Source organism: Pongo abelii, chromosome 6, assembly GCF_028885655.2.
Source record: "Pongo abelii isolate AG06213 chromosome 6, NHGRI_mPonAbe1-v2.0_pri, whole genome shotgun sequence".
Taxonomy (NCBI): domain Eukaryota; kingdom Metazoa; phylum Chordata; class Mammalia; order Primates; family Hominidae; genus Pongo; species Pongo abelii.
Window position 1 is genome coordinate 141,429,512 of NC_071991.2, and position 25,780 is coordinate 141,455,291.

Here is a 25,780-nt window from a genome sequence, read left to right on the forward strand (position 1 = left end):
ATCCAGAATTTCTCCCATGTTATCTTCCAGAAGTTTTGTGTTTTTGTTTTGTTTCACATTTAGGACTATGATTCATTTTGAGTTAATTATTGTAAAGAGTGTAAGCTCTTTGCATGGATTCCTTTTTTTTTTTTTTTTTTTTTTGCATGTGGGTGTCCAGTTCTTCTAGTACCACTTGTTGAAAACACTGCCTTTTCTCCATTGTATTCCCTTTACTCCTTTGTCAAAGATCAGTTGACTATATGCATGTGGGTCAATTTTTGGACTCTCAGTTCTGATCTATTGATCTATTTGTCTATTCTTTCATCAATACCATTCTTTTCTAATTACTGTAGCTTTATAGTGAATCCATACCAGGCAGTGTCAGCCTTCCAACTTTATTATTCTTCTTCAATATTGTGTTGGCTTTTCCGGGTCTTTTACCTCTCCATAAAAACTTTGGAATTAGTTTGTCAATATTCACAAATTAGCTTGCTGGGAATTTGTTTGCAATTGTATTAAATCTATGGATCAAGTTGAGAAGAACTAATATCTTGACAATATTGAGTCTTCCTATGCATAAGCATGGAATTTCTCTCCATTTATTTAATTCTTCTTTGGTTTCTTTCATCAGAGTTTTGTTTTCTTCAAATATATCATGTACATATTTTGTTAGATTTGTACATATTTCTTTTTTAGGTGTAAATGTAAATCAAATTGTGTTTTTAATTGCCATTCCACTTGAACATTGCTGATATATAGAAAAGTAATTGACTTTGTATATTAGCCTTTAGTCACTTAGTTCTAGGAGTTGTTTTTTATTCTTTCAGATTTTCTGCATAGATAATTATGTCATTTGTGAGTGCAGACAATTTTATTTCTTCATTCTCAATCTGTATACATTTTATTTCCTTTTATTGTCTTATTGCATGCGTTGGCCAGGATTTTTGGTATGATGTTAAAAAGCAGTGGTGAGAGGGGACTTCCTTGTCTCATACCTAATTTTCATGAGAAAGCTTCAAGTTTCTCACCATTGAATATGATGTTACTTGTAGGTTTTGGTAGATATTCTTTTCAAATCTAGGAAATCTTTGTAGTAAATCCATATCAGGCAATGTCAGTCTTCCAACTTTATTCTTCTTCTTCAATATTGTGTTGGCTCTTGCGGATCTTTTACCTCCACGTAAAAGGAGGGAATATGGTTCCCTTCTATTCCTAGTTTACTGAGAGTTTTTTAAAAGCATGAATGGGTGTTGAATTTTGTCAGTTTTTATTCTGCATCTATTTATATGACCATGTAATTTTGTTTTAAGCCTACAGATGTGATAGATTGGATTAGCTGATTTTTGAATGTTGAGCCAGCCCTGCATACTGGCACTAATCCTACTTCGTCATATTGTATAATTCTTTTTATGCATAGCTGGACTCAATTCATTAATATTTTGTTGAGGATTTTGCATCTATGTTCATAAGAGATATTGGTCTCTAGTTTTCTTATAATGCCTTTGTCTCTTTTTGTCTTTGTATTTGGGTAATGCTAGCCTTATAGAATGAGTTAAGAGGAGTCCTTGTGCTTGTATGTTCTGAAAGCAAATTGTAGAGAATTGGTATATTTTCTTCCTTAAATGTTTGGTACTATTCACCAGCAAACCCAACTAGGCATGATGCTTTCTGTTTTAAAAGATCATTGATTATTGATTTAATTTATTAATGGATATAGGCCTATTCATATTTTATTTCTTCTTCTGTGAGTTTTAGCAGATTCTGTCTTTTAAGAAATTCATTGACCTAGGTTATCAAATACGTGGGCATAGAGTTGCTTATGATAGTATTCCTTGACTATCCTTTTAATGTCCCTGTCTTCTTTTTCATCTCTGATGTTAGCAGTTTTTGTTCTCTCTTTTTTTTTTCTTAATTAGCCTGGCTAAACTCTTAGCAAAATTATTTATATTTTTAAAGACTGGCTTTTGATTTTATTCCAGTTTTATTTTGATTTGTTATTTTCAATTTCATTGATTTCTGCTCAAATTTTAATTATTTGTTTTCCTCTGCTGAGTTTGAATTTAATTTGCTCTTTTCCTAATTTTCTAGGGTGGAAGCCTAGATCATTGATTTGGAACCTTTCTTCTTTTCTAATGTATGCATTCCATGCTGTAAATTCCTCTTGAGCACTACTTTCACCGCATTTCACAAATTTTAACAAGTTGTGTTTTCATTTTCATTTAGTTAAATGTATTTTTAATTTCTTTCAAAATTTCTTCTTCGATCCACATGTGATTTAGGATCATGTTGTTTCATTTTCCCCATTTCACTTTTTCTTCCTGTCTCACTAGATTTTCATATCAAGTGCACATTGTTTATTATTCCATTTTATCATTACTATTAGCTTATCTTTATACCACTTACGTTTTTTAGTGGTTAATTAATTTGAATATAACTTAAATGATATGACATCCTTTCATGGGTAGCATATCACCTTCAGATAGTATATTACTACTTGCTCCCTTACATTTGTATGCTATTATTGTCATATATTTTACATTTACATTAAGCAATGAATACAAAGTACATTGCTATTATTTTTGCGTCAGACAATTATCTTGTAGTGTGCTCAACATTTTCAAAATAAATTGTAAGCTAACCTTCAATTTTATCATTTCCAGGGTTCTGTGTGTGTGTGTGTGTGTGTGTGTGTGTGTGTGTTTACATATCCAGTTTTCTGTCTGCTATAATATTTCTTTTGTATAGAGACCTGCCATTAAAACTTTTTCGCATTTAGGTCTGCTAGAAATGTATTTATTCAGTTTTTGTTTGTCTGTAGATGAATTTATTTCCCCTTTGTGTTCAAAAATGTTTATTTTTTTCTACATACAGAACTATTAAGTGATATATTTCTCCTTCCTGCCTCAGGGTTTGAAAAATGTAACTCTATTGTCCTCTGGCTAGCATAGTTTCTAACAAGAAGTCAGCTTTGATTTGAATCTTTGTTCTTCTAGATATGATGTGTCTTTTTTTCTCAGCCTGCCTTCAGAGTATCCACTTTATTTTTTGCTTTTTGGCAGTTTGACTGCTATGTATCTAGGTGTTGGTTTATTTGTTTTTAGTTTTAATTTTTGAGCTTCTTGAAGTTGTGCTTCAATTTCTTTACTCATTTTTCTTAGCCATTATCTCTTTAAATATTAAAAAAATTTTTTTCTAGGACTTTTCAGTTGCTTGCTTGTTAGACTGTTTGATGTTGTCACAAAGTCCTCACCTGCTCTCTTCTCTATTTTTGTTGTTTTTTCTCTTTGTGCTTCTGTTTTGCCAATTTTTATTAATGCGTCTTTAGACTCATTGGTTGTTTCTCAGCTCTGTTGAGTATCTTACAAGCATTCTTCGTTTCCGTTACTGTGTTCTTCATGTATAGCATTTTCATTTGATTCTTTTGAATAGTGTTTATTTGCTGAAATTCTTCCTGCCTTCATGCCAAGTGTTTGTCTTTTCCACTAGGTCCTTCAATATATTAATGAGAGTTATTTTAAACCTCTGTGTATGGTTCCTTTATAAAAGTCATATCTCTGACTCTGTTTCTGTCCATTGCTTTTTCCAGTAACAGTGTTTTGTTTTGTTTTTCCATTTCTCAGATCTTTATTTTGGTTGAAACTGCAACACTGTGTGTGTAAGATAGTAGACTCTGAGATAAATAGTATAATGTTTTGCAATGGGCATGTCTTTTCTGTTTATTTTGTAGTGCTGTGTGTGTGGGGTGTGGGCATCAATGCAGTCATGGATTAAGCAGGGTTTGAGTTTTGTTGCATGGTTATCCTCAGTGAGTGCACCAGCAAATCTAAATTTTTGTAACAAATTTTACCTAGGGTGGGATATTCAATTATTGAGGGTTTTTCCAACATTGCCATTCCACCCTCAGGTTTAAGCTCTGCCTATGAGACTACATATCAGAGAGTATGTCCTTCCACACGCTGCCTCTCTCCCCATAATACACTTCTGTTATTTGTTCTTTGATTCTTACTAGCCTGGTGATAGAAGGGGAGGGTTTATTCTTCATTTTTCTCATTCTATCTGAATCTTAGAAACAACTTTTGTCCTTGTGCGATAGAGTTAAGGCTTTCCCAGTGATCTTGTCTCATCTTCAGCCTTAGGAGACAGCTCATGCTCTGAACCTAGAATGGTTTTCTGCCCCACAGAAACTCCAGGGCTAGCAATTTTTTTTTTCAGTTTTCTTCCTTCAGCAATGAGTCTTCATCTTTCTCTAGGAAAGAACAGAGTTTTATGCTCTTTCTCCAGTGGCTTGGTGTTTTGTTCACCAAGGGAGGCCGACTTGCTAGGAGGGAGGGTGTTTTCTGCCTCCTATAGTAGATGTTGCTGTCTTTCCCTAGACCTGCATGATGAAAGAAGCTTTTTCAAGTTTTCCACCCTCCTCCAAACATTCTTGTTAAGACTGTTTAAAGTCTGAGGAGAAAATCTTGAGTATAAGTATGAGCTCCTTTTCTATTTGTGGTTCCTCCCTCTCTATACTCATAGTACTCCTTACTTAGCCTTTAGCATTTTAGCAAAGCAGTTCTTCCTGGTTTGTATGTTGGCCTCACTTTTCTCCCATGCTTTGGCCTAGATAAGGCAGAGCTCATTTCCTGTGTCTCTTTGGAGGTATTTATCTTTCCTGAGTTTTCATGCTTGTAGGCTTCCCTGCAACTTTAGCTCTCTAATGAGTTCAGAAATAGTTACGATTTTGTAGATTATCTGGCTTTTTCCTATTTAGAATGGAAGCAATGTTCTTTCTAGCTTTCTATAATCTATATAGACTCTAGACTAGAAGAAACTCAGTTATTTTTAAGGTCTGTTTTAACAGATAAAGTATAAGTGAGTAGATTTGTGCTAATTTTCAGCTAAATTCTTACAGCCATAGAATTTTTCCAATATGACTCAAAGAAAATGTACAATCAAGTATTTCAATTCTATGTGGGAATTTAGAAACTGTGGAGAAGGATGAGAAGAGTATCTACTTTTTCTCTTTATTGCCTGGAATATCACAGAACCTTTGTCAAAGTCATCCAGTGCTATAATATCAGAAGCTATGATAACCTGATGGAATGAAGTAGTGATGTTACAGTGGGTAAGTATGGAAGATTTAGTAACTAAATAAAGGATATCAGGGAAATAGATGAGTTGGCACGTGGATGATAGAATTCGTCAACACGTTGGGGAGTAGTTAAGCAAATGCATGAGTGAGTTTTGAGATGATGATAGTTGTACAATGAGTGGACAGGTAGATGGTGGTGCTGAGGAATTCCCAGGCATTTGACTGGACAGCTGAATGATTAATGGATTAATGATTCACTTAAAAGGTGCTTGAAGGCCAGGCACAGTGGCTCACGCCTGTAATCCCAGCACTTTGGGAGACCTAGGCAGGTGGATTACTGAGCTTAGCAGTTCAAAACAAGCCTGGGAAACATGGCAAAACACCGTCCCTATGAAAAATACAAAAATTGGCTGAATTTGGTGGTGCACGCCTGTAGTTCCAGCTGCTTGGGAGGCTGAGGTGGGAGAATCACCTGAGCCTGGGAGATTGAGGCTATGGTGAGCTGTGATCACACCACTGTACTCCAGCCTGGGCGACAGAGTAAGACTCTGTCAAAAACAAACAAACAAACAAAAAAAAACAACTCATTTAAACAAACTCGGTAAAAAAAAAAAGGGGGGGTGGGTGCTTGAGGCATAAATAATATGTCAGAATGGTAACATGAGTCTGTTCTTTCAAAATTGCATCAAACCTCTTCCTAGGTATTAAAAATTTAAAGAGATATAGAAAGTTAACCATTCCATGTTAAGGATTGTATTAGGCTGTTCTTGCATTGCTGCAAAGAAACACCTGAGACAGGGTAATTTATAGAGAAAATAGGTTTAATTGGCTCATGGTTCTGCAGGCTGTACAAGCATGGCACCAGCATCTATTCAGCTTCCAGGGAAGCCTCAGGGAGATTTTACTCATGGCAGAAGGCAGAGTGGGAGAAGGCACATCGCATGGAGAAAGGAGGAGCAAGAGAGAGAGATTGCGGGTGGGGAGGTGCCCCACAGTTTTTTGTTTTTGTATTTTTTTTTTTTTTTTTTTTTTTTTTTTTTTGGAGAGATGAAGTCTCGCTCTGTCGCCCAGGCTGGAGTGCAGTGGCGCGATCTCAGCTCACTGCAGCCTCCGCCTCCCAGGTTCAAGCAATTCTCCAGCCTCAGCCTCCTGAGTAGCTGGGATTACAGGTGCACACTGCCACGCCCAGCTAATTCCTTTTGTATTTTAGCAGAGACAGGGTTTCACCCTGTTGCCCAGTCAGGTCTTGAACTCCTGAGCTCAGGCAATCTGCCCACCTTGGTCTGGCCTCCCAAAGTGCTAGGATTACAGGCATGAGCCGCCGTGCCTGGCCTCCACACTTTTATTTTATTTTATTTATATTTATTTATGTTTTTGAGACGGAGTCTTGCTCTGTTGCCCAGGCTGGAGTGCAGTGGCGCGATCTCAGCTCACTGCAAACTCCATCTCCCCTGTTCACGCCATTCTGCTGCCTCAGCCTCCTGAGTAGCTGAGACTACAGGCGCCCACCACCATGCCCAGCTAATTTTTTGTATTTTTAGTAGAGACAAGGTTTCACTGTGTTAGCCAGGATGGTCTGGATCTCCTGACCTCGTGTTCGCCCTGCCTCGGCCTCCCCAAAGTACTGGGATTACAGGCGTGAGCCACCATGGCCAGCCCGCCCCCACACTTTTAAATGACCAGATCTTGTGTGAACTCAGAGAGAGACCTCACTTAACACCAAGGGGGATGACTCAAGCCATTGATGAGGGATCCACTCGCATGATCCAAACACCTCCCACAAGGCCTCACCTCCAAAATTAGGGATGACAAGTCAACATGAGAATTGGCGGGGACATACATTCAAACTATATCAAGGATTTTGGATAAACTTTTGCTTTCTTTTTTTTCACCCTGTAGATCATAAGACTTTCTTTATGTAGGTCTTATTCATAGTCTTAGCTCTTAATTAAAATCTTAAAATAATGCGATTCTGTTAGTATTGGAACTTAACACCATGAAAATATACTTAGTTTTCTATCCACACTTGCAATGGTCAGAGAAACTCTGCACAAAACTCTGGGGGATGAAGCACAATTCTCTTGCCTATAGACAGAGGTAAGGGCATCCTAGTGCCAAATATAAAAATTGGCTTGGTTCACCAGATATGGATGGAGACACATAACTGCTAACTGGAATAGGGGCTTTGAGGGCTAAAACTCAGGTTCCAGCTACAGGAGAACATCTTAAACCTCACAAATCTGGCTTCTGTGGCTTTTTAGAGTGACCTAAGGCTTCAGTGGAGTTTTTGAGGGGAGAGGGATGGAGGAGCACAGCTTTCCATAGGGACAGGAAGAGCCGCATGGAGGCTCTGCTCTGTAGAATTGGGAGTGGTGACAATTAGCACTCTAATGCATGAAGCTCCTGAGGGGACTCTCTCAGCCCTTCTGTGCAAAGTCAGCCACTAACACACTTCCGTAGGTCTGCGGATCAGCCAATTTGAGGGCATCTATGAACTTCCTCCCAGTAGTTTTTCTCACAATCTAAACTAGTCTCAGGTGATTTCTGAGCCCCTGAGTCCGAAGAGTCTGGGATCCTTAATCTCCATCATCCATCATTTTGTTGGAGGAGAGCATTCTTTACAAAACAACTTAAACGTTTACTGAAATAGGTAAGTCCACTTTCTCAGGCTCTGATGAATATTTTGGAACTCTTAATAGAAATTTCAACAGAGGGTGAGTGTCAAGAGAAGTTTATAGGAGGTAGAAGTCGTTCTTACATGCATTTTTAGGAAGTTTGGATCAGAAATATGAACCACGAATGATGAAATCGTCTCATCGTAAGTATTGAAACAAATGTAATAAAATAATTTTGTTTTCCAGAAGCTGGAGAACTAACTACATTTTCATTTTATGGGTTTCTCAATTTCAGTCTTTATTACTAGTAGAAAAGAAGAGAGAGTGAAAACAGAGGTTGGGGAATAAAATAATTATTAATTTTTAAATAGAGATACCATGGATGAATTCTACATTATTTTTGGGAAAGACATTTAGAGGAGAAACTTATAGCTATAAAACTTTTACTTAGATGTTGACTGATATTCATGAACATATGGCAGGAATATATTACCTTTCCAAATATGTATATTACATTTCCAGATAAATTGTCAATTGTCTTAATGTCTTTTCTCTCAATTATTTCCGTAAGAGTATTTTGATTTTAATTTTCCTTTCTATGATGGAAATTTTAAATGTAAGATGATGAAATAAATTGATTGAAGTCTACAGCTCTCAGAATATGAACTGGGACTACAGTCGATGCTCCTGACTCAGGCTTCGTTAATCTAGAGTGTGTTGTAGAGATTGCACTGTTGAGACTATCCAGACTAAGGGAATTATGCTGCAAAAGAATACCCTAGACTTAGATATAGGAGAGAGGAGATATAAAGAAGATGAGCATTTACAGAATGAAACCATGATAAAACATATCGACAAAGGCGAATTTTAGGATTGCACCATATTTGAGACACTGGATCTCAATAATTGGACTCAGATTATATGAAAAGTCAACCAAATCAAGACAGGAAATAGATAACAAGGTCTCAAAGAAGAAAAACTAATTGTCTTCTCAGGATATCTAAAACCATCTTTGAGATCTCACCCACCCAGTGGCACTTGGGTTCTGGGTGTCCAAATGTTAGGATGATGGAAATACTTCTGCCCAGGATGGATGCATTCAGTGTATACAATCAAGTGCTCAACTGCAGGTCAGATGCACCTTCCTCTAAATGAAATGAACATTTCTAATGACAGCCCAAGTCTGTAAAGGAAGGTGTCTGGTTTATTTAGAGCAGCATGAAAGAAAAACCTATGTTTTTTTGTGGGACTTAACCTTCATGTGCTCTATTGAATACAGCGTATTCAGAGCTCTATTTGCCTCAGCTAAGATTGTAGAGGACTCCAATAAGAAGGGCAAATAGGATTAAAACTCGGTGGAGTATTAGAATCATGGTGCACTCATTTTCTGGAGAGAAAGTTTTCGGCATTTTAGTCCTTAGCTTTAGAGAATTATCACTATAATGAATAAGAGATAATATTGGTAATATGCCCCTAAGCCTCAGTATGTCTCAGAATAAATTTACAAGGCTCTTACAAGGTTTTATTTAACCATGCACTCTTTGAATTGATGTAAATATTGGAAAGGATTATATTCAGAAATATATTTTTGGAATGTGAGACATTGAGGAATGCTTTTCTAGCGTGCATACCTCCTGAGTCTTTCCAAGTCAACACTTCCCTCTTCCTAATATGGGGGAAAAGGGAGAAGTTAATGTTTTAAGGCAGCCAGTCAATAGAGGTAGAAAATTATGTTAGATACTTTAAAATGTATAATACACTGACTGGGGTAGGATAGCAAAACATGGAACTCAATGTTGCAAATGGAAAATATACCTAGGTGTCAAGCTCTGGACATTTGATTCCTTGCAAGAATAAATTGAATATATTTCAGTCTTGGTCCACAGAGTAGCAATGGAATTTAAATGCAATTAAAAATAATAAAACAAAAATGTGAACAGCAGCACGTGAAGACATTTCCAGAGCCGCACAAATTATGATCCTGTCTGCGTGGCACCAACACAGTGATAAGTTCTGTCAATGCCTGACTGATCTTTAACTATGGGTCTGGCTTCTCATCTTTTACTTGATGAACAGTGGCTCATGGTTCCTCCTATGTCTTCTCATTTCATTAAAGCAGCAATAGGGGGAGGATGTGGCAAAAGGCTGAAAGGGAACTTTAGGTGAGAAGTCATTGTTGCTTGGGGCTGTACCCTTTCTTCTCAGCATTCTGCAGAGCTGTAGGGAGCTGGGCATGGATGGCACCCCCATCTTGGAGATCAACTCTTCAGGGTTAAAGAAAATTCTAACAGACTAGTTGGTGGAATGATTGCATAATTTCAAAATACCAGATGTTTACAACAAATATTAACATACATCACTGCCTAAGAATTTACTATGAGTAACATGTTTAACTTCACTTAAGATCATGCCTTTCCCTGTGTTCCTTTTAAGAAGGGGAGAGGAAAAGGCAATTTTAGAACAGGGGCCACATCTGCTGGAAGGCAGGCCTGAATATAGAGAGCTACAGAGACTTGCATGGAGGTTTTTGGCTCATAGATAAGGGGTTAGAATATAAATTCAGAGAAAGGAAGGCAGGAACGTCTATATAGCCCAATTTTATCTACCCCATCCAGATAAAGGCTAGTCCAGGTTTGAACATCTGCTAGCATGGTTCTGTGAATTTTTCACTCTTCATCTTCTTCAGGTGACATATATTTTCAGTCAAAGATATTATAAGATGGTAGTCGATTGAAACAATAAGAAAAAGAGTAATGGGTGAATTTACCGAGATAGGATAGGTTGAAAAAGAACATTTAATTTGTTGCAATTTAGATTTAATTTTTATAATAAAGAAAATAGATTCCATGGAATCAATAAATTGATTTGCTTTACTAAAGAAAGATCATGACTGATTGAAATTTAACTGTTAAATCAGGGTTTTTTTGTTATGTAAAATGAACTGTGTGAGGAATCTAAACACTTATTTTTTTGTCTTTCTTTGTCGTTGATAGAAGAACATTTCAGTCCTGATATTTGCTGTAACTAATAATTACTGTATAAACAGAGAAGACACATGGAGGATCTTTTACCTGGGTCCAACAAAAGTAATTTTGTTTTCTTTTATTTATTTGTTTGACAAATAAAAATTGTATACATTTATGGCATAGATTTTAAGAAATCTCATTACAAAAATAATATGTATGTGATGTGAGGCATATATTAATTAGCTTAACTTAGCCATTCCAATAAAGGTAATATTTTAACTAGAAAATTTTGAGCTTTGCTATTCATACTTCTTCTCTGATTTTTTTCCTGTAATTTTCAGGTTATTTACATCTAAAACTCCAGTTTTTACTATTATGTGATGTAAAGGATCAGTGTAAGCTGTTATACCAGTTGATAATGTTTAGGTACTTTATATTATAAAAGTTTCATTTAGCATTATTGCATTTGTAAACATTTCACAAAAAAGGACAATGTTCAACATAAATGTAATACATTTCAGGCATTAGAGACAGGGCTTTAAGAAAGATAATCATTCACAGAATATTTCAATGGCACCTGTCTTACTATATCACACATTGTTTTCTATTTCTTATGGTCACAGTGATTATCCTACATTCACCCCAATTCATAAAACACAGGAAATAGGATTCCTTTTTTCATTGTGGTCCTGTTTATGGAGGTGAACCACAGGGAATGCCATTTTTCAGTACTGTGTTCTGAGCAGGCAGCATGAATTGGTTATTTCCAACGGTCAAAAGAAAGCTCAGAACACATATAGAAAAAATTGATTTGATGTTTGTTGAGTATGAAGATGATATAACTCTAAGAATGTAAAATAGAATTTCATTGCTTACTAAAGGAACATTAGATGCCTGGCAAAAAGTTAATGTTGTTGGTATTGGACAAGTACTGTGAAGAGCACAAAAGTCACACTTGTACACCACAAAGAGCTAAATGGGACTATTAGCTGTGTTCATTGTCCAGTACTGGTTTTGTAACTTGGCTTCATGCTTGTATTAAGAGGTTTTGGTAGTTGTGTTTGTACAGACAAATTGAAGAAATATTCTAACATTTTTTCCTTAGTTAGTTGACTTCAATGAATGTCACTGGTGTAGGGAAAGTATAAATTCCACAAATTAGAGCAGTAAAGATCAAGCTCTGGCTTCTTGTAGGAGTGGTTGGATGTGAAGCATGTTACCTGACACCTAGTCCATTCACCTTGATATAAAAATAGAATGCCAGTTATATTTAGCTGAAAGGTGAGCCCAGAATAATATGGAGATGGTTTTAACTGAAGGTGCGTTAAAATCATCTGGCTCATACATGTTTCCTCCTTCAACTGGCTTTCCAAATGCAGATGATATTTACATTTTCTTTGTCTAACATCAGTCCATAAACATTAGAAACAAGATATATTTTTTGAATATTAATTATTTTGAAACCCACAATAGCCATGGAAAAACACAGCAAACTTGATGGGTTAATAAAAATTAGCTAACATATCAGTGAAAGATATTTAAGTATTAGCAGCCTATTTTAATAAAAGACTTTGCTGGAAAACACAGGGCATGATAATAAATGCTATAGTTAATAAAATAAAGTTAGTCATAGAAGAAGAGCAGATTATGGATTGGATGAAAAGTATTCTGCCCAGGATAAACTTAAATCTTTAAGCACTTAGACATTATAGATCTTTTTGTGCTTAAAAATGACATAAAAATTTGTATTTTATATAATTAACTTGGAGGTAGAGTGTAGGATTTTTGGAGTGAATGGAAGTTACATTAGGGAAATTTACAAGGAAGGTCTGGCAACTCTAGAAGATGGGAATAAAGAGGGAAAGGCTAAGTGTGGCTGAGAGTAAGGAGAAGATGGGGGAGATATATAATAAAGGAAGAGAATGTATTCTGTGGCATACAGAAGAAGAGGGAAAAATAAAAGATGATTCATTGAGAGAGTAGGAGAAATATAATTCTGCTGATAGTAAAAAAGAACTCAGGAGGGAATTTCATTTGTGGATAGAGGAGTACAGGCATCAGTGAGATATTTAGCAAACATTCATTCAGTTTTTCTGGAATACATTTGGAGCTTTGAAAAGAAATCTAGAAGGTAAATGTAAAATTGAGAGTGAGCCATATAGAGTTGATAGTAATTATTATAGCTAGAAATAAAAAGACTTCCAAGAAAAACTGTAGAAGTTGAGTACAAGTTCTGAGCAAAGAACCTCAGCAAATGCTCATTGAGCAGAGCAGGAGAATGAGGAAGGTTAAGAATGGTGACAAGGTAATTTCGATCGGAGGAAAATCAGGACAGAAGTCCATGACAGAGTTGAGAGTTTGGAGGAACAAATAGGTAACATTGTTAAAAGTTAAGTAAAGAATGCAAATAGAATAAAAAAATCTCTGGAACTGATGATGGCAGGTTATCAGTAACCTTTAAGTTTTCAAATTCTATAGATTAGTGAGGGTAGAAATGCTTACAGTCTCAGGAATAAATATTAGGAAATAAATCTAGACAATGGATTCCAATCATTAGAGATGTGAAATGGAGGGGTATTTAGAATGCTATATACACAGTAAAGCTTCCTAAATTGAGATGCCTGTATATTTTCTTTTATATTGAGGGAGAAGGAGTTGCTCAGGAGCAAGAGGAACCTGAGGATAGTAGAGAGGGAGAGTAAATGAAGAAAGAATATTCTGAAAGAGAGAGCATGAAATCAAGGCTAAGGATCATCAGTAAATAATGGACACCTGCCTGTTTCGGCACTTCCGTAGCTTTAGTCCTTCAATTCCTTTAATTTCATCAAGGACCCTTCAGCTGGCCAATATTAGGCACATTTCACACATGAAGAAAATGAGGCTTAGAGAAGCTAAGTATCTTGCTCCAAGTCTCAGGAAGCAGAACAAACACATGTGGATCTAAAACAGGAGCTGTTAGACTCTGAAGTTCACACTTTCTCTGAGATAAGACACTGTCACTCATTTGTAATGTGACAAGGACTTAGTGGAGAGACATGTTGGGTGGCTAAGAGGAGCACAGTGAGTCACGGGCTTGCAGGGTCTGCAGTGCGGCAGAGGAGCAAATGATATGGTGAAGATCACTGTGTCTTTTCCCTCACTGATAGGTCAGCTCTCCGTGAAAATTAAGGGTAATATTCACCCTAAAAATCCATCATCTAACAACGATGGCACTTTGTAGGTGTTTGCCAAGTTAATGGAAAAATGTCTAATTCAGATGCAAATCTGGAATCTAGTCAACAATAGTTGACAGCTTTTCTTTTAGTGAAATGTTTTTGAGGTTTTAGAATTTAAATTTGAATGTCTCTTTGAGGAAATCAAATATATTTTCAGCCTCATTATGATTTTAGAAAAGCACCCTGAGGGGTGCTGGTGGGAGCATCAGGACAGAGCAGTAAAAGAAGAAATGTTGGAGTAGAAGGAAGGTCTTGAGGAGGACATTAGGGAGAGTTTAGAAAAAATGGTTGTGAACTATGAAAGGGATGAGCATTTCTGGAACTACATGTTTTGCTCAATCCTTTATCACAGAAGAGAGTTGAAGCATTGACAGCCTTTCCCTTGCAGGTAAGAGACCCTAGTCTGTCTGGACCTGTTTCTGCCTTTAATGCCTCTTGCCTCGTTTCTTTCCTATTTTCCCTTATTGTGAACACTGCAATAAAAAGAACGCTCATGAAGAGGCAGACATGGAATAAGAAGGAATTGGTTCTAATTTTTTTTACAATGTAATTTGTTTTTATTTAATGTCCAAAATTGATGCTATAACATTAGTTTTACTGACAAAGGACTTGCTGAGCAAAAGTAAGAAGGGAATCTCCATTCCAACGTACATTCAGGCGAATTCATATCTCCTTCTCTGTCTTGGACAATGAAGGAGGGTCCTTAGACATCTGCTTTCTCTTCCTCCCTCATATCTAAAAAGCCTAAGCATTCATATCCATGTTTGTTTTCTTTGGTGGCCATAGCAACAGCAGCAAGTTGAAAAAAGCAAAAAAAAAACAACAAAAAAGAGACCGAGGTATAATTACAATCCCATCCCACAAAAAGGTCAAGGGCTACCCGAAAGACTGGTGGGCCCCAGGATCCTCAAAGCATCCAAGCCATCCCTATACTCTCAGGTATGTTACAGATTGCCTCCAATTTTATTTGTATCTGAAATTGTGGAGAGGATGCAGGGAAAATCATGTTTGTTGGCTTACCTATCCCAACACAGAGATCATTTTACTACTAAAACCCATGATTCTATAGTTGTACTACCAGTAACAGTTCAAAAAGTACTTTCCCCATATGTTATTGATAGTTAATAATTATAGCTAGAAATAAAAAGACTTCCAAGAAGAACTGATGTTAAATGAACATTAGTTCAAAGAAAACTTTGATGTTAAATGTACTCGTGAGTTATGTAATAATGTCCTCTTGTATATACAATGTTTATCAATAAACTAACATCATGAATCTGCCTAATAAAATCAGGTTTAAATGTAGGTTTCCGGTTCCAGATTTTTCCTCCAGGCCTTGCTTCTTCCAAATCTTTCCTTTTGTAATAGATTTATACATTTCATCAAGATGGGTCTAGTTGACATGTTTAAGGTAATTTGTTAACTTTCCAACCATATTCTTCTTCATTGCTTATCATTTTACCGCTGGTTGTCATTTGCAATTCTCTCCTTGCCCTGGAATTTGAAGTAAGTTGGTAAAGATGTAGAATTCCTAATATTGCAATGCATTATTTCCGGGATTTAACTGGCTTCCCTAATATCAAATTGTGTCTTGTAAAGGCCATAGTTTGTCTCTCTGATGCAAAGTAAATGTAATGCGTGTTGGGTCAATACTGTCATTTTGGCCAATAAATGATCTGAAGTACCTGCCTAGGGCTGGCTGGCATGTACAGAATGCATTCAAACAAGTTATTCTTATAGTTATTCAACAGCTTCTGTTTTTTTCTGACTCCCTTCACAGATTAATAATCCTTGAATATTTTAATGGGAACGGATAACCAGACTTGGGTGAGTGAATTTATTCTCCTCGGCCTGTCCAGTGACTGGGACACTCAGGTCTCCCTCTTTGTCCTGTTCTTGGTCATGTACGTGGTGACCATGCTGGGGAACTGTCTCATTGTTCTTCTGATCAGACTGGACAGCCAACTCCACACTCCCATGTATTTCTTTCTCACCAACCTCTCCCTTGTTGATGTCTCCTATGCCACAAGCATAGTCCCTCAGCTGCTGGCACATTTTCTTGCAGAACATAAAGCCATCCCATTCCAGAGCTGTGCAGCCCAGTTATTTTTCTCCCTGGCCTTGGGTGGGATTGAGTTTGTTCTCCTGGCAGTGATGGCCTATGACCGCTATGTGGCTGTGTGTGACGCCCTGCGATACTCGGCCATCATGCATGGAGGGCTGTGTGCTAGGTTGGCCATCACATCCTGGGTCAGTGGCTTCATCAACTCTCTTGTGCAGACTGCTATCACCTTTCAGCTGCCCATGTGCACTAACAAGTTTATTGATCATATATCCTGTGAACTCCTAGCTGTGGTCAGGCTGGTTTGTGTGGACACTTCCTCCAATGAAGTCACCATCATGGTGTCTAGCATTGTTCTTCTGATGACACCCTTCTGCCTGGTTCTTTTGTCCTACATCCGGATCATCTCTGCCATCCTAAAGATCCAGTCCAGAGAAGGAAGAAAGAAAGCCTTCCACACGTGTGCCTCTCACCTCACAGTGGTTGCCCTGTGCTATGGTGTGGCCATTTTCACTTACATCCAGCCCCACTCCAGTCCCTCTGTCCTTCAGGAGAAGTTGTTCTCTGTCTTTTATGCCATTTTGACACCAATGCTGAACCCCATGATTTACAGCCTAAGGAATAAAGAGGTGAAGGGGGCCTGGCAGAAACTATTTTGGAAATTCTCTGGGTTAACATCAAAGCTGGCAACTTGACTCATGAGTATGACTTAGAGAAAACAGCTTTGCCTCAGTGTTCTCCACCCAACTCAGATCTGACAGGTGTAAACTACATTGCCCTGGCAACCAGGAAGGAGATGACATAGCATGTATTGTGGATGTTATGTAGGAGGGTGAGTGGTTCAGTTGGATGGGGTGTGGGACGTGGGGTTATATTTATGAACAGTGGAGTTAGATACTGCTGTTATAAAACTTCCCACACTTCTTCCACCTCCACTCTTACAGCCTGACAATCGTTGAAAAAAAATTACTACTTACTGTTTTGATTTGTCACATCGTTTGTAATCATAGACCTACTCATCGATCTTACCTTGGACCACTGGTACTTACACATCCACATTTTATAAAAGATTATGGGGCTTCCATTGAAAACAAAATGCATTTTTACATTTGAAGACTCACTTTAAATAATTTGTAGTGTATGTCATCACATGCAGTAATTGCGTGAGTCAACATTCTAAGAAAAGTGTTATTGTCAAGGCTGACTAAAATGTTTTTGTGCAGGACCTAACAAAAGGTGAACATAATGTCTTCTCCTGAGTGCTGGAGCTAATTCAGTAAAAAAATATCAACTCAAGGTCTTGTTTCACCTCGATAGGGTGACAGTCAATGGTTGTTTGTAACGAAGACTATTATTGACCAAGAAAAGTTAAGCTTCAGGTGCTTCTTGACAGTATTCAAACAGTTTGAGAAGGATTTTACTGCATATATAGGTATATCATTTAAAATATTAAAAATGATCAATCTCTGAAAAATCTGTAAGCTCTTTCTCAGAATCTTTAGAAACACAAAAAAGCACACAAATTATGAGATACTGTGAAAAATGTCAAAGACATAGTTAATTTAAGGAAAAACTCTTCAGCCAAAGTCAATGAAGGGTAAGCTAATTTAATATGAAGTTTGGAACATCAAGGAAGGTCAGTCAACTATGCAAATGTTACCCTCAAGTCTCCACATTGAGAACTTCTCTTGCCCCCTCCATCTTCCCCGCCCTCACACACACAACAGAGCCATAGGTGAATTTTTGTAAATCTTGTAACCTGGGCTTGTCTGAGAATGGACTTCCCTTTGAAAAGAAGGGTAACTGATGTAAAAGGAGAAGACGTAATTGAAAAAGGGGAAAGAAAAGAAAGAATATGATCATAGCTGGTGTTCCTACTCCCTTGAAGGAGACAAAGTCCTTTCTTCCTTTTGTATCCTCTTTAAGTCAGTTGATTTGCAGTTCTTACATTTGTCAACATATCATCATAGAATCTAAGAGTTCTTACAGTGTTGAAGGCATATAACCCAAAGCCCATTTGACATCTGAATTTTATATTAATAGTAATGCAATCTTAAATTTTGCAAGATAGGCAGGCATCCTAAAAGATGGCAATGCTGGCAAATTAAATTTTTATTTCAAGTATTATCAGTGGAGTATCTATTATGTGTCAGTGTCAATAAATGGTTGTTGGATACAATAGTCAATATGATACCATCCTGACAAGGATAACTTTGCATAGTAGGGAGGACAGATGATGAAACAATGATAATGCATTGTGGTAAGTGTTACAGTGAAGGGGAGCCCACTGGAAATGTTTGCAGAAGGCTTCCTATAAAAGGACCCTTGGATTGAGACCAGAAATGTAAGAACAAGTTATCCAGAAGACAAGAAACCCAAACAAGAAACAACCTGTACAAAGTTGTAGAGATGTGAGCAAGCATGAAAGTCCAAAAAATGTTGGAAGTTCAATTTCAGGGCAGAGAAGAGTGAGAGAGTAGTGAGGATGAAGCAGGTGGGTTAGACATGGTCAGATCCTGGAAGGTGTCGAATGTCTAAGTATCTTTTAACTTTATTCTGATAGAAAACAATAGTCTGTCAAAAATATTTAGAAGGAGTATAGATTGAAAACAATTACATTTTAAAAGTATCACTCTGGCAAATGAGATAGTGGAAGAAAAGATTAGAGGCAAGATGACCAGCCTGTCTGCTGGGTCTGCTTCAGTAATACTCTTGAGACATTAGAGACATCTGAATTTAGATGCAATGGGAAGAAGACAAGTAAAGCAGTGTCATTTAAAAGTGATGTCAGCTAAAACACTTCATCTCCCAGATTGGAAATGCCATCTGAATATCATTCCTCTTCCAAAATGTGATGATGCTGTCTGAACATTCTGTAAATTGTGTAGTAAACTGGAAAATTCACCATCATGAACATGCCCTATATAAAATGGTATGGGAAAGAGATAAGAAAAAAGTAATCAAAAATACAAATATACACATAATACATCAAGGAGGAAAATACATGAAGATGCTATATCTTCATTTCTTCCAGCGGTCATGTGGTCACAGTGTTTGTGACATTTCTCCATCAACCATCACACAATCCTCTGCCTTCAAACAACTCCTAAGCATGTTGGGGTTCTTCCTGGAAGGGTTATCCAAGTCTTGATATCTCAGGAAGCAGAAATGCTGAGAGTGGGCATTAGGTGTGTAGAAATAGACTACTATAGTCTCATATTCTGTATTAGTCAGGGTTCTTTAGAGAGACAAGATGAATATATGAAAAGGAGTTTATTAAGGAGCATTGACTCACACGATCAAAAGGTAAAGTCCCACAATAGGCCTTCTGTAAGCTGAGGAGCAAGGAAGCCAGCTGGAGTTCCAAAACCTCAAAAGTAGGGAAGCCAACAGTGCAGCCCTCAGTCTGTGGCCAAAGGCCCGAGAGCCCCTGGTCAACCACTGGTGTAGGTCCAAGAGTCCAAAAGCTGAAGAAATTGGAGTGGAGTCTGATGTTTAAGGTCAGGAAGCATCCAGCACAGGAGAAAGATGGAGGCCAGAAGTCTCAGGCAATATAGTCCTTCCATGTTCCTCTACCTGCTTTTATCCTAGCCATGCTGGCAGCTGATTAGATGGTGCCTACCCAGATTGAGGGTGGGCCTGCCTCTCCTAGTCCACTGACTCAAATGTTAATCTCCTTTGGCAACACCTCCACAGACACACCCAGGAACAATACTTTGTAGGCTTCAATCCAGTCAAGTTGATAGTCAATATTAACCATCATATATTCCATCTATTAAATTTCAATTTTTATCTTTTTTATTTGATAGAGTTTTTAATTTCAAGGCTGCACTTTCTCGGTAACTTAAATCTTCATAAATTAAATTTGTTGGATCACTTTAAGACTACACACACTTCTAATTCATAGCTGCTTGTGAAGGACATTCCCAATAGAAGGCACGAACATTGTCTTGATACAGGAATACAAAATAAGATGCTATTCTAAACTTTATTGTTTATTTAGCCATTAAATAGAAAAAATTTAAAAAGACACTGAAAAGTATTTGAAAATAAAATATTTTTCATTAGTTAATAACCATAAAAACACCACTGAAGGTTTTCCTTAAAAATCTAATACATATAAAAATTACAGTTTGTTCAAATAAGAATCTAAATAAGACTGATTTATTCCAGTTGCCTACTATGCCTCTGAGAATTCTTTTACTCTATTGATTAACACATTTATAGTAATTTAGTAACCTATAAATTCTACTTTTTTACTGTTGGAATTATTTTTAAAATAAAACTGCATCATTTGTTCCTGTTGGATTTCTCATACAGTCTAGATTTTTTGATGACATCCCTATAGTGTAATTTTACATGTTATTTTATTTCTGTATCTCCTGTTTAATCCAGAGGTTTCATCAGGTTTATTTTTTTATGACAATAGTATTTCATAGATGGTCACATGTACTTCTAGCAAGAAGCACACAATGTTTGTAGCAAGAAACACAATGTTCCTTTTTTTCTGGGGATTATTACAACTATTATATTGCATAGGTCAGGAGTTTTCAAAAGTGCCAAATATCTATTGACATTTTGGGCTGAATAATTCTTTGTTATGGGGGCTATTTTGTGCATGGTCAACATTCCTAACATCTACCTACTAGATGGCCCTAGTACTCCCTCCCAACTAGGCAATGCCAATCTTGTCCCTGATAGAGAAGTACTGACCTAGCTCTATTAATTTATTAGGGGTTTCAAGATGGTGAGAGTCTACCATCCTTTTCTCTTTATTATCTAATATACGTTTATAGAGAGAAACTTCCACCTCATCACTCTTTCATCCTCCTGAGGTATAGTTGGTATGAGAAAGGCAGAATAAATTTTTTAATTTTTCCTCTTTCTTTGCCACTTTTTAATGCAACAAATGAGGTGAGGTTTTTTTCATTATAGTTATGAACTCACTGATGTACATTTATTCGATGTGTCTTAATCCACAGCAGTTATTGTCTTTATTGATGTTCAAACTGTCCCATATTTGGTGAACGTGAGCCTATTTTAGTTTCTTATTCCTGTTGTAAAATTAGGAATTCCACAAGTTCCACTTTATCTTACAAAGTCCCACAAACTTTGTGACTCAAAACATTACAAAATTATTATCTTAACATTACAAAGGTCAGAGTCTGATACGGGTTCTACTAGGGCAAAATCAAGCTGTTGACAGAGCTGCGTTTCTCCCTGGGGGCTCTGGGGAAGATTCCGTTTCTTGCTTTCTGCTTTCTGAGGTGACTTCCACTCCTTGGCTTGTGGCTCCTCCTTCCAGAAGGCCAACAGCACAGCAAACCTTTCTGTGACTCTGATCCTCCACTCCATTCTGTCCTCCATATGATGACAGAGAAATGATCGTCTGTCATCACATATCTTTTTCTGACCCTGATCCTCTTGCCTTGTTCTTTACAAGAAACTTTGATCACATTGGGGCCACCCAGATGGTCCAGGACAATACCCCCATTTAAAAATCCTTAATTTAAATGCATCTGCAAGGCCCTTTTGTCATGTACAATAGCATATTCACAGGATATTCCATATTCACACAGGAACCTTAGTGTGCTACCATTTGCTACCCCTCATTTTTGTACTTTTATTTTCAAAGATTTTACATTAACATAAGCTATGAATACAAATAATTGCTATGCTGTTTCAGCTTTTGCTGTGCAGAAGCTCTTTAGTTTAATTAGGTCAATTATACTGTAGTCTGTTAGATATTTAAAAGTGAATTTTATGTTAACCTTAAATCTTACCATTTCCAGGATGACCTACCATCCTTTCCTTTCTTTTGTTTCTTTTCTTTTCTTTTCGTTTCTTGTATAGATCCAATTTTCTGTCTGGTATTCCATTCCTGAAGAATTTCTATTAACACTTCTTCTGGTCTAAGTCTGCTGGAAATATATTCAGTTTTTTTCTGAAAAAGAATTTATTTTTCTCTAATTTTCAAAAACATATTTTCTCTGCATATAAAATTCTTAGTTGATAGTTTCCCCCATCTCACAGTTCTAAAGATGTAACACTGTTTTCTTCTGGCTAGCATAGTTTCTGACAAGATATCTGCATTGATTTGGGTTTTTGTTTTTCTGTGTATGATGTCTCTTTTTTTTTTCCTCGGGCTGTCTTCAAGGTTTTCACTTTTATTTTTTAGCTTTTTGACAGTTTGAATACCATGAATGTAGACTTTTCTTTGCTTATTTTCAGTTATGCTATTTGGCTGAGCTTCTTGGATTTGGGCTCCAATTTCTTTTATTATTTTTCTCAGCCATTATCTCTTCAAATACTTCTCCTTTTCCTCTGTTTTGATTTCTATTCTGGAATTTTCAAATTTTATGTATGTTAGATTGTTTGATATTGTACCACAGTCCTTGGATACTCTCTTCTATTTTATCATTATTATTATTTTCTCTTTGTGCTTCAGTCTTGCTAATCTCTATTGATTTATCTTTATCTTCACTGATTGTTTCTTGGCTCTCTTGAACCCCCTCATCAGCATTCTTCATCTGTTATTATGTTCTTCATGTCTAGCATTTCCATTTGATTCTTCCATACAGTTTTCAATTTACAGTTCAAATTCCTCATACATTTACAGAGGCTGACCATCTTTTCCACAGGATCTGTTTACTGATTAATGAGAGTTACTTTAAGCCCCTGTGTGATAGTTCCTATATTCAGGCCATATTTGATTCTGGTTGTGTTAATTTCTTTGCTCAGTGACATCTTTTTCCAGCTTTTTCCTCTGATCTTTAATTTTGGTTAGATCCAAACATTGTGTGTGTGGGATAATAGACTCTGAGAAAAAAATAGTAGTATGACTTGAAATGGGCATGCCACTTTTGCTTGTCCTGCAGTATTTTTTCTTTTTCAACTTTTATTTTAGGATCAGGAAGTACATGTGAAAGTTTGTTGCAAAGGTATATTACGTGATGCTAAGGTTTAGGGTATGACTGAGCCCATCACTCAGGTAGTGAGCATAGTAGCCAACAGCTAGTTTTTTTTAGCCCTTTCCCTCCTCTCTTTCTCCCCTTTATACTAGTTCCCACTGTATATTGTTCTCTTTTTTATGTCCATGGGTACACAATGTTTAGCTGCCACTTATAAATGAGAACATGGGTATTCTGTTTCTATGCTAGTTTGCTTAAGGTAATGGTCTTCAGCTCTATCCATGTCGCCACATAGGACATGATTTTATTTTTCTTTATGGCTGTATAGTATTCCATGGTATATATGTACCATGTTTTCTTTATCCAATTTATCACTGATGGACACCTAGGCTGAATCCAAGATTTTGCTATTGTGAATAGCACTGTGATGAACATACAGGTGCGTGGGTCCTTTTGGTAGAATGGTTTACTTTCCTTCGGGTATATACCCAGTAATAGGAGTGTTAGGTTGGATGGTAGTTCAACTCTCAGTTGTTTGAGAAATCTCCAAATTGCTCTCCATGGTGGCTGGACTAGTTTACCCTTCCACAGACAGTGTATAAATGTCTGCTTTTCTCCATTGGCTTGCCAACATCTGTTTTTTTTAATTTAATTTGATTTTTATTTTTTAGCCATTCTGGCTGGTGTGAGATGTATCACTGTTGTTTTGATTTGCATTTCTCTGATGATTAGTAATAATGAGCATTTTTTCATATGTTTGTTGGCCGCTTGTATGTCTTCTTTTGAGATGTATCTCTTCATGTCCTTTGTTCACTTTTTAAAGAGGTTATTTGCTTTTGGCTTGTTGATTTAAGTTTCTTATAGATTCTGGATATTAGACCTTTGTTGGATGCATGCTTTGCAAATTCTCCCATTCTGTGTGTTGTCTGTTTACTCTGTTGATAGTTTCTTTTGCGGTGCAGAAGCTCTTTAATTTAATTAGGTCCTACGTGTCCATTTTTGTTGTTGCTGCAATCGCTTTTGAAAACTTAGCCATACATTCTTTGCTAAGGCCAATTTCAAGAAGGGTATTTTCTAGGTTTTATTCTGGAATTCTTACAGTTTGAGATCTTACTTTTAAGTATCTAATCCACCTTCAGTTAATTTTTGTATATGGAGATAAGTGGTCATCCAGTTTCATTGTTTTGCATATGGATAGCCAGTTATCCCAGCACCATTTATTGAATTGGGAGTCTTTTCCCAATTGCTTATTTTTGTCAAGTTTATTGATTACCAGATGACTGTAGATGTGCAGCTTTATTTTTGGTTCTCTATTCTGTTCCTTGCTTTGTGTGTCTGTTTTTATACCAGTATTATACTTTTTTTTTGGTTACTATAGTAGCATATTATGAAATAAGGTAATGTGATGCCTCCAGCTTTGGTTCTTTGTTGTTGTTGTTTGTTTGTTTTTTCTTAGGATTACTTTGGCTATTTGGGCTCTTTTTGTTTTCCCTATGATTTTTAGAATAGTTTTTTCTGATTTGAAAAATGATATGGGTAGTTTGACAGGAATAGCATTGACTCTGTACATTGCTTTGAGCAGTATGACCATTTAAATGATATTGATTCTTCCAATCCATGAGCGTGGAACATTTTTCCATTTATTTGTGTTGTCTCCAATTTCTTTGAGCAGTGAATGAAGTTGAGACACAAAAATTCATACAAGAGATCAATGATTCCAAAAGTTGATTAACAAAAAAAATAGAGAACATCTAAATAAACACAGTCAGGAATGACAACTATGACGTTACAACTGATCCCATATAAATACAAAAGAACCACAGAGACTATTATGAACACTTCTATGCACACGAATTACAAAACCTGGAGAACCTGGATAAATTCCTGGAAACACACAACCTCCCAAGATTTAACCAGGAAGAAACTGAAAGTCTGAAAAGACCAATAATGAGTTCTGAAATTCAATCAGCAATTTAAAAAAAACCTGTCAACCAAAATAAATAAATAAACAAATAAATAAAAACTACGGAACAGATGGATTAATAGCCAAATTCTACCCTATGTAAAAAGAAGAACTGATACTGAAGAAGGGACTTCTCTCTAACTCGTTCTACAAAACTAGCATCATCTTGATACCAAAACCTGTTAGAAACACAACAAGAAAAAGGTAAGTTTGGTCCAATATCACTGATGGAGGATGCAGAAATCCTCAAAAAACATGAGCAAATCAAATCCAGCAGCCTATCAAAAAGTTAATTCATCATGATCAAGTAGGCTTTATTCCTGGTTTGCAAGGTTGGTTCAACATACACAAATCAATAAATATGATTCACCACATAAACAGAATTAAAAACAAAAACCATGTGGTCATCTCAATAGATGCAGAAAAATCTTTTTATAAAATCCAACTTTTTTTCATGAAAAGAACACCTTCCACAAACTAGGTAAAAGGGACATACCTCAAAATCATAAGAGCCTTTTATGACAAACTCATGGCTAACATCATACTGAATGGGCAAAAATTGGAACCAGTCCCATTGAGAACTTGAACTAGACAAGGATGCCCAATCTCACCACTCCTCTTCGATATGGTACTGGCAGTCCTAGCCAGAACAATCAGGCAAGAGAAAGAAACATAAGGCATCTAAATAGGAAAATAAGAAGTCAAATTATCTCTCTTCAGTGACAATATGATTCTAAACCTAGAAAACCCAAAAGACTTATTGCAGGATCTGGCCAGCAGTCCGCAATGCAGCGGGGTTCTCTCTTTGTTCCCAGGCAGATCGGCAGGTCGAGAAATAATAGACACACACAGGATAGTGAAAGCTGGGTCCAGGGGAGTCATCGCCTTCTGGTCCCGCGATGCCACCCATGCACTGGATATATCAGCATTTATTATTAAGTTTAGTGAGGATGGGGTTAGGTTAGTGAGGGATTTAGGGTCATTTGATTATG

At 36.8% G+C, this 25,780-nt stretch overlaps 1 protein-coding gene across 1 annotated transcript; it reads left to right on the forward strand.

Annotated features, from left to right (window-relative positions):
• The first annotated feature begins 15,554 nt into the window (after nucleotides 1–15,554).
• On the forward strand, nucleotides 15,555–17,163 carry LOC100432893 (olfactory receptor 2F1). Its single transcript, XM_002818606.5, has one exon. The coding sequence runs from the start codon at nucleotides 15,656–15,658 to the stop codon at nucleotides 16,607–16,609; it is 954 nt and encodes a 317-aa protein (XP_002818652.2). The 5' UTR covers nucleotides 15,555–15,655; the 3' UTR covers nucleotides 16,610–17,163.
• The last annotated feature ends 8,617 nt before the right edge of the window (nucleotides 17,164–25,780 follow it).

Bases quoted from the DNA above. Each gene is read 5' to 3' on its own strand.
- LOC100432893 (XM_002818606.5), top strand. From the start codon at position 15,656: ATGGGAACGGATAACCAGACTTGGGTGAGTGAATTTATTCTCCTCGGC.